The 15,582-nt window shown below is 43.7% G+C and overlaps 1 protein-coding gene across 2 annotated transcripts in view; it reads left to right on the plus strand.

Annotated features, from left to right (window-relative positions):
* The first annotated feature begins 1,370 nt into the window (after window positions 1-1,370).
* Window positions 1,371-15,582, plus strand: part of EGLN1 (egl-9 family hypoxia inducible factor 1) — a 47,263-nt gene continuing 33,051 nt past the window's right edge. The window contains exon 1 of one of the 2 annotated variants that reach the window (XM_053912812.2): window positions 1,371-2,666. In XM_053912812.2, the coding sequence (XP_053768787.1) occupies window positions 1,776-2,666 (891 nt within the window). In that variant the 5' untranslated portion in view covers window positions 1,371-1,775. The remainder of the gene's footprint in view (window positions 2,667-15,582) is intronic. The other variant, XM_045196363.3, reaches the window with a different exon arrangement.

The following is a 15,582-nucleotide window of genomic DNA, read 5'->3' on the forward strand; positions in this document are numbered from 1 at the left end:
ACTTATTAAATAAAGCTCTAGGAGAGTTGTATACGCAGCTGAGATAGATTCCGGTCTTGATTCTTTACAATAGTTGGATTTTATTTTGGTCTGGAATTTGAAGCTGTATCTTACTTACCTCAGTCTCCCAGAGGCCAAGCTACTTGGAATTACTATCCTCTTTCACCAGGTAGGAGCCCTAGGAGACTGTTTATTCATACAGCAGAATTTAAGAAGGACACTTTGCAGTTCTGTAGAGTCGAGGGAAAGTTTTATGTTTTCAGATTCAGGCTAGTGTTTTGTTTTGTTTTGTTTTTTTAATGCTACAAAGTGGCTATGATTCCTCATATTCTCCAGCCTCTGCCCTACACATTTCAGCTCTTGTAAGTGTGCGAGGCTCTTACCTCATTATAGCACTCAGGGCTGCTGAAGCTATTTGCAGTCTATTTGGATGACACACAAGCCTAGCGCAGCACTGTCCACATTAGCTGGTGTTTAATACAGATTGAAAAAATCCAAAATCACAGCTCTTTTTATTCTTAAAATAAATGACATGCAGAAAGAAACAACCTTGTCTTATTTTGGTAAGATGTTCATATTCTGCAAAGCAAAGAATTGCATGCATCAGAATAGCACAGATTCTATTAAGTGATTTTTTAAAAAATTAGTAAGTCATTAATGTAGTGATGCTCCTTTACCAAATCCAACTCTCAGGAGTGGTTCCATCAGACTGAATTTAAGTGCCTGAATGCGGATATTGCGATCAGCATTGATTACTTTTACTCAGTAGCCAAATATTTTTCTTCGCGAGGTATCAAACTTGGCAAGATTTCACAGGGGTTTAAAGTGGTAAAAATATATCAAATTTCAATACCTTTAAATTACCAAACGGGACACAAGAGTTTGAATTAACACCGCAGCAATACTAATTTGTGTTTTTCACCATCTTAGACCTTGCTGAAACAGAGGCTGTTTGGGTGTAATGGAAAAAGCTGCTTCGGAATCTGATAGTCTAAGGCCTGGAATCAGTCCCAGTCCTGCGTGAGACTGGCCAAGTGACTTGACTTCTCTGAATTTCTGTTTTCTCCCGGGCAAAACGAGGGCTGCAGGAGCCACCTTGCAAACTAGCGGAGAACGCGCCCCCAACACACCGCTGGGTTACACAAACAGCAGCCATCTTACCACCGCGACTTCGCGGCCGCGCTCCCCCAGCAGGTGGAGAGAGCGTCCGGCTACCCCGGCTGCAGCGCTGAGCGGCCCCGCCCTCCCGCGGCTCGCGGGCCCGCCCCTCGGCGTCCGCGCGCAGGCCCGGGGCGCCGCCGGCCGAGCGCGTGTGCGCGGCCCCGCCCCCCGGCCCGCCCCGCCCCCGCCCTCGCGCGCCCCCCGCCAGGGTCGCGGCAGGGCCGTGGTGTACGTGCCGAGCGCGCAGAGCGAGTGGCGCCCGCACGCCCTGCGCTCCACCACAGGCCGGCTGGGTGCCCGGGACGCGGAGGCGGCCAAGGAGGCAGGGCTCGCGCGCTCGGGCTCGCGCGCCCGAGCGGAGGTCGCTGTCTGTCGCGCAGGCCGCGCTCCCTCGGCTCGCGGGGGCGATGAGGCTCTGAGGCGGCAGCCGGCGCTGCGCTGCCGGGCCCGAAGACGAGGAAGCGTCCGGGCGGACGGTGGGGAGCCGGCCTCCCTCAGGCGGGGGGCGGCGAGTGCACGGCGCAGTGACGGGCCCTGCCACTCCGCTCGCTCCCTTGTCCCGGGCGAGGCCGTCCGGCCGCCACCCCTCCTGTTCGGCTGCCGCCGCCGCCGCCATGGCCAATGACAGCGGCGGGCCCGGCGGGATGAGCCAGAGCGAGCGAGACCGGCAGTACTGCGAGCTGTGCGGGAAGATGGAGAACCTGCTGCGCTGCGGCCGCTGCCGCAGCTCCTTCTACTGCAGCAAGGAGCACCAGCGCCAGGACTGGAAGAAGCACAAGCTCGTGTGCCAGAGCGGCGAGGGCGCCCCCGGCCACGGGGCGGGACCGCACCCGCACGCCGGCCCCTCGCCGGCCTCCGCGGTGCAGCCGCCCAGGGCCGGCGGGGCCAGTGAGGCCCGGAAGGCGACGCCGCGCCGGGACAGCGCTGCCGCCGGGGACGCAGCCAAGGCAAAGGCCAAGCCCGCGGCGGCCGCGTCCCCGCCTCGCGCGGCGCCGGGCGGCCGGGGCCCGGCGGCGGCGGCGGCGACGGCGGCCGAGGCGGAGCCCGCGAAGGAGGAGGCGCTGGGCCGCTCGTCGCTGTTCCAGGAGAAGGCGAACCTGTACCCGCCGAGCAACACGCCGGGCGAGGGGCTGAGCCACGGCGGCGGCCTGCGCCCCAACGGGCAGACGAAGCCGCTGCCGGCGCTGAAGCTGGCGCTGGAGTACATCGTGCCGTGCATGAACAAGCACGGCATCTGCGTGGTGGACGACTTCCTGGGCAAGGAGACCGGGCAGCAGATCGGCGAGGAGGTGCGCGCCCTGCACGACACCGGCAAGTTCACGGACGGCCAGCTGGTCAGCCAGAAGAGCGACTCGTCCAAGGACATCCGAGGCGATCAGATCACCTGGATCGAGGGCAAGGAGCCCGGCTGCGAAACCATTGGGCTGCTTATGAGCAGCATGGACGACCTGATCCGCCACTGTAACGGGAAGCTGGGCAACTACAAAATCAATGGCCGGACGAAAGTAAGTGCGTGCTCAGCCCCTGCCCGCGACGGGAGCTGCCTAGCGCAGGGGGCGCGGTGTCTCCGTAGAAAGGCGATCTTTTTGTGCAGCACCCCGTTAGGAGAACGGATGGAATCCAACAGGAGGTGTTTATCTAGTTAGCCCCTTTCTCTGTGTCCGCTGTTTCCAACCTACTGTCTGTTTGCAAACTTCTCCGTCTACGTGCATGGTTTTCTGGCTGAACTTAGGGCCCTTCCTTTAACTTCTGTCTCTCTCACTCTAACTCACTCGCTCACTCATTGCGCTATTACTTCAGCCTCGGTTGGAGTTTCAGCCGCCCGGTGGGGGACGTTACAGTACTGCCCCAGGAAGGGCTGGTTCTGCGTCTGCCGTGTGCTTGCGTTCGCTCCTCCGCTCTCTGGTCTTTGAACCACTCGGCAGATTCTGACCTGCAGAGCGGAATGCTCCGTTCAGTTAAGAATGGCCCCGCTGACCACGAAAAGGTGAATTTAAAATCAGCGTGTAGCCCAAAGAGTCCTCATTTCTGGAAGAGCTTGGCTGCCCCCTCCCCCTCACTCGGTCCCTGCTGTTTTGAAACCCACTACACAGCCGGGAAAGAAGTATTTCCGTTTCCAGACCCCTCAGTGTAGGTAGGTTACATTTTTAGCATAGGTTTCCTTTATTTGCTTTGTTAACCCCTCTGTCGAAAAAGAACTTTTTTGTAGCTTCCTCGGGGGGGGAAACAGGGAATTGAAGCAGGAGTGAAGGCTCCTGGTGAAACTTGTTTTCTCTTTACTACTGCCGTTTCCCCCCCCAACAGAGTCTTCAGTTTCTACCTACTGATGCCTCCTGCCTCCTCGGTAGGATGAACAGTAGGCTCGTTCCTCTTTAATGCTGTCTTGCAGTCCTTTTGCATTTTCTTTCCCAGATCTTAACATTCTCTTTGTAGCCAGGTTCATTCAGGCCACCCTGCTCCACCCTCTTCCTTCATCAGTCTCTATTTGATACCGTAAGTTTCGAGAGCTTATTTTAGGAGACCATCACACCCTTAGGTGTTGGTGGGTGCACACTAGCTCTTTCCAGTTGTTCTTTGTGTGCGGGTCAGACCATCTATTCTGGTAATTGTTACGGATGACTCCCAGGTGGTCGGAGAGGCTGAGCATCTACAGTTAAGAAAGTTCTATACATGAAAATTTTGTGGGGGCAAAGTACAGTGCGAAGTCTGATTTACATATAGTTGCTTTATTGCTGGATGAAGGCACATGTCTTAATATCATGCAGTCTCAAAAAAATGAACAGTGGCTTAGTAGTAAGCTGGAAGAAAAAAGGGGGCTTGGTTCAATCTCAGTCTTGGTCTTTAATAGAGAACTTCATTTATATGTTTTAAAATAACTTTGTCTGAAATGTGAGTGTGGTCGTGAACCCCAGAGTAGGAAGGGAGCTGGCTTGAGGGAATATTAATTTTACTGTTCTGTGAAGACTGACCAACGTGTATGGTTGGGGCGTAAGCTTAAGGTGAAGTCACAAAGAAGATAATGTCCTAAATCCTCCTTGATCTGCCTCCCCTCGTTAATTTAGCTTTCCACGGTGAGCTCAGTCCTCTTTCCTATTTTCCTGTTTACACCTGTCCTTTTCAGGGAGGGGACAGCAGTCAGCCTGTCTCTTACAGCCATTGCTTCTCTTGAAGCTGCAGTTAGAAAATAGCCATCTCCTTCCTAAGGTGCCTCAGTGGCTGAAGGGAACCGTAGTGTAAGTTTTAAATTACTTGACTACACGAACGGTTATGTGATAAAGGACTAGCTGAAGGAAGGGTGGATTTTAAACTCTTCAGATTCAATCTTACACTTAACAGTAATTTTAAGTAATCTTAAGATCTATAAATGATCTTAGGGAATCCTTTTCATTGTACTTCTTAGCTGAGAGATGTTTTGTTAATCATGCATGTTCAGTGATGTAATTTAACTATTCCTAAAAACCCCAGAAATACTTGCTTTGGGGGAATGGGAAGGTATCAGATTACCAGCCAGCATGCAGGGGTGGGCAGAAGTAGGTTTACAGTTGTAATACAGATGATAAATTAATAACACAAGAGTGAACTGTGTTTCACATACTCACAACCGTAAACCTGCTTTTGCTCACCCGTGAATACGGAGCAACCACAGTGTGCTAGGCGCCAGATTAGTTTCTGTGCAGACTGATCGTGATAATCCTGTGAAGTAGGTAGTATCATTTCTAATTTACGTTTGAGGATATTCAGCTCAGGCTTGTCCAAGGCCTACCTTAGGATAATGTGGGGGATTCAGATATCAAGCTCCATGCCTTTTTTTTTTCTTTTTTCTTACTGTACGGCACACAGGTGGGTTATTGGATGAGAACATGTAGATTATTTAGCATACATACTACTGAAACTGAAATTTGGTGGGTGAGTAGTTGTTACTGTCGGGCTACCTAAACTTTTGATGAGGGACTGTACAATGTTTATTTCAGGTAGCGGCTGAAAAACCACGTTATAGTTATCCACCTGAATCATGCTCATTTCAACATAGTAACCCTTGAGAGTGTATGGGTACCATGTGTGCTTGCAGAGATGGCCTTCATTTAAGAATTTTACCATCCTTTACAACATGGTAGTGATTTAAAAAGTCACTTGCCTCAATGTGTAGTGTTTTCCCACTTAGATTTTAATAGCAACTCTGTAAAATAGGTAGATTGTTGCTGTGGTATTCCTGTTTATAGATTAGAACAGTGAGCCCCAGGAAAGTGAGTTCACTTGTTACAAGGAAATCGTGTAGCATTCCAGGACTTAAATTCAGGTTTCTGACCAAGATTCTGATGTTCTTTTTCAGTCATGTTATTCCCTTTGATCTTTGTGTGTGTCAGTGCTTGATAATCAGATGACATATAATTGCCTGCGGCTCATTCGGTAGAGGCTTTGATTTCCCCCAGGTTTCTGCTTAAGGCATCTTATCTGGCCACAGGTTGTCCAACTACTTTAAAAGAGGAACTACAAGGGAAGAACTAAGTAATAATAGAAAAATGGGAACACGGTTGTAGTCACCCATGTGACAAGCTCTTTTCCACTTTCTCTGGTTCTTTTGGGGGGATCCCCCCCTTTTGCTCTTAAACTGCCCTTTGATCCTTGATTCTTTCTCACACCCTTTCTTCTATCAAGAAAACTTGCAGTGATGGCCAGTAGGGAGGGATCCTGGTCTGCTAATTTGTGAAGAGTAGTGTTCTGTAAGAAATCATAGGTGCCTTTACTCGCTGGTAGAGGAAGCATAGGAAGGCAAAGGACTAAGGATCATGGGAAAGTAGCAAACTGTTACTCAGTTGGAGATTCTTAGCCACAGTGAAGAAAAGAATTGCCTGTTAAAATAAAAATGCTGAAGTCATACACATATTTTTAGAATTTCATTCAAAACTTACTCTGCTCACTTAAGAAGTACATAAAGAAAAGGATTGATAGATTAGGTTGAGACCAATATGCCACAGATTATATTCCTAAAATTTCTTAGTACTGTAGTTATCAGCTCTGGATGAGTACAGCTTTTAGAGCAAAGAATAGGATGAGGAACATTCTGTTACTTTATTCACTACTGCAGAGGTGGCGGTGACGGTCCTCTTAGATGTTACAAAGAAAACCAGGCATAACTTCCTTCTGAGTCTACTCCCGCCGCTTTCTCTGCACTCCCGGCATCCAGGATGTACGAATTGAAGCAGCTCCTTTAGTGTTTTAATAACTGTGCCAGAATTCAAGATCAAAGTCTGTGTGCAGAAAGGCTGAGAATATTGGTGCTTCAGTGGTTTTTACATGGTGCTTTAGAATTTAAGAGCTACATGTGGATTGAAAAGAGTCTTAATAGGTTGCAAGTTGAGCTTTTAAAGGAAAACATTTTGTATAGTGAATTAGTTCACATATAAATAAGGTCACTCCTTTAATTTTAAAGGAATTTAAAATAAAGTGTGTGTGTGTGTGTTTCATTTTGTTTTGTTTTTGCACATTTATAGCTCTTTGCTTATCTGTTACCTAATAAGCCACAAAAATACCTGTAAAACGTTAGTCACAGGAGGGCATCTAAATGTAGGATAGTCGACTTTGTGCTGCTGTTAGATCTGGGTTGGATCCTAGATCTGCCACTGTTTCTGTGTCCTTGAGCCAGTTGCTTAACCTTCCTGAGCCTCAGTTCTTTCTTTGTAAAATGGTGTTAAATGATATCTGTCTTCTGCCTCTCAACTTGCTGTGAGCACATATGTATAAAAGCACTTTTTAAGTTGTAAAGCACTATGCAAAACTTGTTAATTGTTACTCTTCCCATTTAACATTTTTTCTCTTTTCCTTATTCTTTCTTTAAGAGTTCTATGCTTTTCCTGTCTTTCTCCCTCCTGTAAGCTGAAGGAAAAGAGAATGATCACCCATTTTTGACCTTCTCCTCATATATACACACATTTTTTTTTGAAACAGTAAATAAGTCCCAAAGAGATTAAGTGATTTGTTCAAGGTCACAGTGATGGTTAATGACAAAACTGGCAGACTGACGTTTAAGTTCATTCTCATATCTGTAACTTTATGCTGCATCTCATGTAAAGATTACTTACTTCCACTTCACTAACGTTGGTGTATTTTATGCTATTTTTGAGGGTGATCTGAACATTTATGACTTCCTTTTCCTTCTCCCATTTACTTTTATCATTCTGTACTTTGGTTTATCTGTTGTTCTAGTTTAAATTGTACTCCTTTAAATAATTTCCTCTTAATTTTCCTAGATGTTTTTTATTCAGTTTCTTGCCTTTCCTCCAACATTAAAGCCATTTTCCCAGAAACAGGTCTAGTCTCCCGTGTTCCCTGAGCAGGAGCTGTCTTTCTGTAGTGTTTCTGGTTTACATGTTTGCTCTCTGTTCTCTTTTCCCTGTTTTCCTCTGTTAGCCTTGAAATCTGTCCTTGGTCCTCTCCTGCTTTCTGATGCCTGTTCCTTTCTGGTGTGCCTTTGGATGGATGCTGTCTGTCGCCTTAGTTTTTATTTATTGTTTTGCTTTAGTCTGTTCCCGCTTCCTTTTATTTGAGCAGATTCTTAAACTGTTTTCATGGGTGCATTTTACTACTCTGCTTTCATTCTGCCTCTTCCACTATGCCCTTGTTTTTGCACGTGAAACATTTGCTGTAGGATGGCATTCAGATCATTTATTGAGCCATATTCATCAGCTTGTCTTTGATTCATTCCAGCTAAAACCTTTCTGTTCTAAAAAAACAAAAGGAAAGAAACAAACAAAAAACTGATAGTTAACCAGAGTCTTCCCTTACAACAGATTATTTCACGCCTGTATTTTCTATTCCAAGGTCTAAACTGTTCTGCCACCTTTATCAGAATATGTTGTACCTCATTATCATACTTTTCCAGAACCAAATCAAAGTTTGATTTTTTTAAGAACTTGATAGCATCTGTAGCCTCTGTTTACTCATTAAAATCACCATGGAATTTTTAAGTGTTTGGAATTCTTGTTTTCTTTATCATTGTCCCAAATCCCATTTCTTTACCAAAGGAAAATACACGTACTTTTGGCCCCTCCTGACTGTATTCTCTTGAGTCCTGTCTTGATAATATTTCATTCATTTGTTCATTCAACAATATGAAGTAAGTACTTTCTATGTACAGGTTCTGTTTTAGGAGCTAGGTATACCTGAATAACAGGAACAGCAAGCCCACGTTCTCATGGAGCTTAAATTCTGCTTGAGGTAGATGAGGTATCGAGAGAGATGGTCAGTAAACATACGTTTAAGTAACACGACATGGTAGGTAGTCAATGTTAGGACAAAAAGTAGACAAGGACAGAGGTACTCTGAGGAGTAGCTGCAGATGTGGTGAGAATTGGCTGGGTTCTGGGTATAATTTGAAAGTAGAGTCGATGAGCTTTGCTGATGGATATGTGAGGTATGAGAGAAAGGAAGAAGTCAAGAACGACTCCAAGGATTTTGGCTCTAGCAGTTGGAAGGAAATGGTTATTATTTTATCTTGCCTGACTCTTCTGCTTGCCTTCTCTTGCCCCACTTTTTCAGTTTCCATTTATAGCAGATTGTGGACACTTACTTCCCAGCCAAAGCCTGAACAAAAATGTTCGCTGCTGTCCTTTTCCACATTCCTTCCCATTGGCTGTGCTTCCTGCTCCTGCTGTTGCCCTTACAGCCCCATCCTTTCTTCTCCAAAGGCCTTAAGGCTTCTTTGCACAGTGTGCTCATCAGCTCTACCACTGGGGCTGCGGAGTGGTACCAAGATACCTGCTACGGGAGATTCTGCAGCACTTCTGGTGCTGACCCCAAGGCTGTCTGTGCTTTCTGCATGAACTCACTTAACATGGCTTGTGGCTGCAAACCCGTGTTAAAAGAATTACACAGATTCTGAAATTTAGGGAAACACGGGAAAACTGAAGGGTTCAGAGAAGCAAGCATGGATTTAGATTAAATGTCAAAATAAAGTCAGAAGTAAAACATTTCATTTAAACATGCTGTTTAAAAGTACTATAGAAAATTGAAATGAGGCAGAAGGACCATAAAATGTCAAAAGTAATTCCATTGACATACAGATACAAAGGACTATGTGATAGCTTCCTAAAGTAGGAAGAAGGGGGAAGTTTGTGATAGTTTAAGAGGAAATTTATGATGTTTGATAATCTGAAAAGATCCCAGAGAAATACAAGCCCTCATCCCCCTGATGTAGAGCCTGACATGGGAATTAGAAATGAAAGTACCAGCTATCAACTGGCAACTGATAGTGTTAAAATTAGAAATATAGTGTCCTGGGCTTTTAAGCAAGCCTTGCTTTGGACTCCAGGGCAAGGGGATGTCACAAACATGTGGGTAAGTTACCGTGTTTGGAGTGGTTTTAAAAAATTAAACCCCAAAAGGTTGGCAAGTATAAGAGCCAAAAACAAAAACATATAACCCCTGAAAGGTCAGTCACGAGCTTATAGAATCTGAGAACCTATAATCTTAATTCAAACAGCTTCAATTTGAAACGGATTTTTGTACAGTAAAACCTAGGTTGGAATTACCAAATCTAGTCAGGTAATTGAAATAGTCTAATCAGGAGTTTGGAGAGTTAAAAGACTGACTATGCAATCTCAATTTTTTTTTCATTAGTACTGGTACTCAACTCATCTATAAATGGTAAGTAGAGCTTCAGAATAATCTGATGAAACAAAATTCGCCATGAACTGAATAGTTGAAGCTGGGTGATAAGTATGAGCGGATAGTTACACTGTTCTCTCTACCTTGTTATAGATTTAAAATTTTTCATTAGTAAAAAATTTTTAATGGGAACTAGGAGTTCTGAGTCTATACTTTGGTCATATAATTATTCTCTTTTCTATCTCTGGGCATTTTGTTTTTACCTGCTATTATGTCTTCTACTGATTGCTGTTGGCACTACTCTGAAATAGATGTTCTGAAATGTACTTTTTAATTAGAAAATATAGTGATTTCCCTCCTTAAACCAGGTCTTCGTGCTGCTTCAGTAGGACTTGCAACCACACCACCTCTAAAGCCTTGCCTGTTCATTTACAAGCTGGGCGTAAGCCTTTCAGTTATTTTTCTCATTATATTTTTCAGAGTTTTTCTTCTTTTCTCAACTTCTAACTGTAGTTTTTTTTTTCTTGCAGCTCAGTTCTTAGTTTTCTGCTCATCACTGTTGGAAGATACATGTAGGGAGAACTTACAATATGTGTATTTCTGGACTTTTCTCAGCTTAAATTAGTTTCCTATTGCTATGTAACCCACTACCCCAAAATTTAGCGACTTAAAACAACATGCATCTATATTCTCATTGTCTGTGGATCAGGAACCTGGGCACAGCGAGCTGCACCCTCTCTTCAGCCTCTCTCACAGGCTGCTGTCGGTGTCGGCCACGGCCACGGCCACGGGCTGCTTCCCCACTCACTCAGTAGGCAGCAGTCAGTCTCGTGGGTTTCTGGGCTGAGGACCTTAGTTCCCCGCCACATGGACCTCTCCAGCACAGTCACTTGATCCTTCAACGTACGCAAGCCAAGTAAAGAGTCTGCTAGCAAGACTGAAGTCCCAGTCTTTGGTAATGTAACCACTGAAGTGATATACTATCACCTTTGCGGCACTCTTTGAGTTAGCAGCAAGTCTCTAGATTGATTCCACGCTCAGGGGAATGAATACCATTTCTTAGGCTGCTTCTTCCTTTGCTGTGTCTGCCCTTGAAATGTGGTTGTTCTTAATGGCCTGCAATTTGTTTTTTCTTTTCCTCTAGTCTATACTCTTTTCTCCCTGGGCGAGCGCATGTGCTCATGGAAACACAAATTCTTAAGGTAGTTGGCCCTCTGATTTTAGGCAAATTTTCTAACAGAGCTTTCTCATCACTATAGCAGGAGTTAATAATAGTACCTAATTCAATATGACTTGTCTGAGGATAGATGAGGTAGTACCTGAGAAGTGCTCAGCGGACCATCAGTGCTCTTTTGCAACATTATTAGCTACGGCTATAGTAATAGGAAGAGGGGGAGGGGAAGCGGGAGAACAGCCATGACTTTCAACTGTTGGGGTGTGTTAAAAGCTCCTTGATCTGTCTGTCTCTCACCCTGGCATCTGTAGAGGACTGATGGACAGCTCTACCGGAATGCCCTGGGAGTACTGTAACTCCGCTTGATTAAGAATGAAGTTTCCTTCTGGAGAGCATGAGGGTTGGTGGGCCTTTCTGGTGGGGAGATGGGAGGACAGGTTTAAAATTGACCCTATTTGTGAACTCCATTATCTGTCCAACAACTATGTACACAGTGCCTATTGTGTCCCGGGATCAGTGCCAGGCACCAGGAATAGTGCCGCAGTGCCTGGTCAGGGTACTGCTCTCTGCCCTCTGGAGTGTTACTGTCTGAGGGGAAGGCAGCGCTGCATGTTTGTGAGAGGTCCAGGATCCTAGGGGAGCCCATTAGAGGACACCTAACTCGGTCTGCAAGCCAGAAAAACTTTCCTTGAAGTAGCAGTAATTAGACAGACTTCTGAAGGGTGAGCCCATGTCAGTGGAGTAAGTCCATTGAAAGTCTCCAGGTCTGCAAAGAGCATGATTTAGCATACCTTTACCAGTATATAAACTTGACGCATTTTGTTTTGCTTTTATGCCTTCCCAGTTCATTCTATCCATCATTTTTAGTGTTATCTTTCCAAAACAGATCATAATCATTCTGCCACTTGACAATTTTTGTTCATCCCAAAGTCTTGGTAAGATGAACAACTTTTTTCAAAGAACTTGGCATCATTTCCTACTTGTAGGTTCCATTTTCTACCTCTGCATATTTCCTTGGCTCTTTGTGGGGAAAGGTGGTAGGGAGGTTTCTCTAACTTGCTTCTTGTCCCAGTCCCTCTAAGCAGAACTACAACTCCATTCTGTCTGTGGCTGTGGCATTTTTTATCACTGATAGAACACCTTTATAAAGGTGATTTCCTCTGCTAATTGTGAGCCACTTCAGCAGCTACTTGTGAATAGCCCTTGTTCTATTCATGTTGGTGTATGCAATTTCTTGAGCCCAGCACTCAATATTGTATTTGAATTTCCACTGTACCACCCTAATTGGGATTTTAATCAGCTTATACCTGGATTGTTACACAGTATTATATTTTTTCCCTTAATCCATTCTTCTCCAGATACAACCTACTTTCATTTTATTTGAATTTACCAGCCCTTATAAAAATCTTGCTCAAAAGTCTCCCAAGATTTATTTAAAGGCTGCAGTTTGATTCTTACCCATTTGATGCTGACAATTGGTTAGGCCCACTGTAATTTGTTACTCTTCTTTGAAATACAACCACCATTTCAGCCAGGATGGTTTCCTGCTCGTAGTTCTCCTTCTCACTCCTGCCGGCACATCTGTGGGTCCTTTGGTTTATGACTCCCACACCTTTGCCCCGGCCATTCAGACCCCATACATCCTTTAGGCCTAGCTTGAGTCCCACTCCCAAATATCTCCCTCGACTCAACCTTCACTGAGCCCTCTTTTCTTGCAAACTTTATATACCTTTTATTCCCGAAGGATCTTCTCTAGAACGTTACAAGGGCAGGGGAGCTGTTTTGCACTGTTGTCTCATGCAAGACACCTTCTGTTGTGGGTCTTGTTAACACTTCGTGACTGCCTCTGCGCACCTGCCCTGTACCTCACTCTCCATTCGGTGCTTACAGTGCTGTTCCTAGTCCCTATTTTCCAGATAAAAATAACCCAGACCAACATGGCCTAAACTATTTTTAACTCCAGATACTGGGACAAAGGTCTGCTCTGAAGGTGAAATGAAGTTTTATGCCATTGCCTAGGCCCAAAGTCAGTTGGTCAGTTCGCGGATTGTGATAGAATCCTGCCCATCCATGAATCTTGAGGGGACAATGCCTGAATATCTTACTTCCCTCACCCACACCAATGGCATCAGAATTGCCAAGGATCATGTGTCATTTCAGAATCAAGGGGGAGGGTGGAGGCAGGGGAGGGAGGTGGGTTTGGCTGGGGTGGGGTGGAGGGATGGGGAGAAAATGCAGACAATTGTAATTGAATAACAATAAAAATTAAAAAAAAAACCACAATTGACATGATGTTGAAAGTGACCTCTTGAATACTCTCCTGGACGACCAGAAGAGAGAAGCTTGTGGCTAGCAAGCTGACACAAAGCTCAACATCGATACCACAGGGCTGATGTGCAGACTAAAGATTTTCAGGAGCAAAATTATAAACTGCTAAAATGATCGTAGTCTTGAATTGGCTTTATAACTATAAGTTAGTCAGATTTTCAGATATAGTAAAGGAGGTTTAAGAGTTATGTTTAATAAAAGAGGACAAGATGAGAACTATTTATGATCAGGAAACCCTTGGCTTTAACTACATTCAAGCATTTAATCATCTTCGTGGGAACAGTTGACTTAACTGTTTAAAGAGGGCACTGGCAGCGCTGGTAATAGAAACCGGACCGTGTTAAGGTCATTTGAAATTGGTCTTGAAAATTTCACGTCCCAATTTTGCTTAATTTTTCTATTTGAAATGTGTTTTCATTCTGTATACAATTTTTTTATTAGTTGGTAAAAAAAATAGCCTGAGATTTAATATTTACTGCAGATTATTTATGGTTGTATTTTTGGGTGGTTACAACCCAGTGTATTTTGGAATCAAATTCCTTGAATAAAGAATATTACAGCTAAAAATTATGATGAAAAATATGATAATAAATAGCATCCCTTCCCAAAAGCTTACAAGGTTTTTTTTCAAGATAATTATGTTAGTGGTTCTTAACTCTATTTTGCTTCCAGGCCCATTTAGGAATCTAATAGAAGCTATATACTCTTACCCTAAAAATGAGCTTACACGCAAAATTTTGCTTATAATTAAGCCCATTCATAGTCTCTACATTAAGAACCCTTGTTATGCGAAGAACAAAACAACAAAAATGTTTTTAAGCATTTCATGTCTGATTATGGTAGAGCAAGGCTGCTGTGTTACTCAGTTGCTGTTCTTGCCCCATGTCTATAGAACTGTGCTTTGTCTCCCCCTGCCTCCCTACCCCCACAGCAGTCAGCTTAAGTTAGAACCAGTTAAAAGGATATATGTTACAACTTAAAACTAGTGGTATATATGTACAGACTTCTGAAAGATGTTTGCCTTGTACAGTCTGGCTATAAAATGAAACAAGATAATTGGTATGTGCCATGACCTTTTTTTTTTTTTAAGATTTTATTTATTTTTGGAGAGAGGTGAGGGGAGGGAGAAAGAAAGGGACAGAATGATTCGTTTCCTCTCACACACCCCCCAACCAGGGACCTGGCCCTTCTGTGCCCTGACTGGGTTGGGAATCAAACCAGGCGACCTTTCAGCCTGTGGAACGGTGCCCAACCCACTGAGCCACACCAGTCAGGTCTGAACCTTATTTTTAATTAAAAAGAATCTGTGTTGCTTGGGCAGTTGGCACATAACCTTGGCACTGTGAAAAAAGAAACTGATCAGACTACAAGGGCACCTTGAACTGAATTTCAGGTAGTTGTTTTACATCATGAGTAATGAAGTAACTCAGACTGAGGGGCACCGTCATGGAAGGGTCTTTCTCTCTCTCTTCATACCCTCTCCCCCTAGCAGAATGAAGTCAGATGGCAATAAGTAGTTTATTCATAATTATTAATTTAATTATTTAAGGTACATTTTAAAATTTGGAACCTTTAGATGTTAATTTTATTTATTACTTGTTATGAGTTTATTTGAGCCAAACTGATGACTTATGCCCGGGTGCAAGATCTCCGTGCTCCTAGATGTTCATTTGAACAGCTGGTCACGTATTCAAATAAGCTAGTACCTATTTGAAGGATTGGATCAAATCTCATACAAATGAGCTTATACTTATTTTATAGTTTTTATTTCTATAAACATAGATGTTTTGTAATTTGTTGCTATTACTTATTTAATATTTGTTTTATTTACCATATAGTCTATAATAGGAGACTTTAAAAACAAAATCCTAAAATTCTTTCTTTCCTAAAATAATGTGGAATATTGGGGTGGGTAGAGAGTTTTCATTCATGCTTAAAGGCTTTTTTACTCTTAAACTTTCATCTTGCGGATGTTATCAATTTGTAGAATTACTTTGGTGCTTTCACAGTTGAATTTGATTGATTTAATCATTTAGTCAGTGGGAAGTGCATTTTAAGAAGCTCATGTTGCCTTTGATTTAAGAAATTGATTGTAGATTCCACACTTTTTTCCTAAAGTTGATCATTCTTAACATTTTTAATAGTTGAAACAAAACCATTTAGATGTGAAATACTATATTAGACATATAGGAAGTAGCATTTTATGTTGACACTGGTTAAAGTTATTTTATTCATTTACAAATAAAGCTATTTGAAAATAAGAAATTGAGAGGAAAGTGAAGTTAAACTACATGTATCCATGTCTGTATTTTTTA

Source organism: Desmodus rotundus, chromosome 10, assembly GCF_022682495.2.
Source record: "Desmodus rotundus isolate HL8 chromosome 10, HLdesRot8A.1, whole genome shotgun sequence".
In the NCBI taxonomy this organism is placed as follows: Eukaryota; Metazoa; Chordata; class Mammalia; order Chiroptera; family Phyllostomidae; genus Desmodus; species Desmodus rotundus.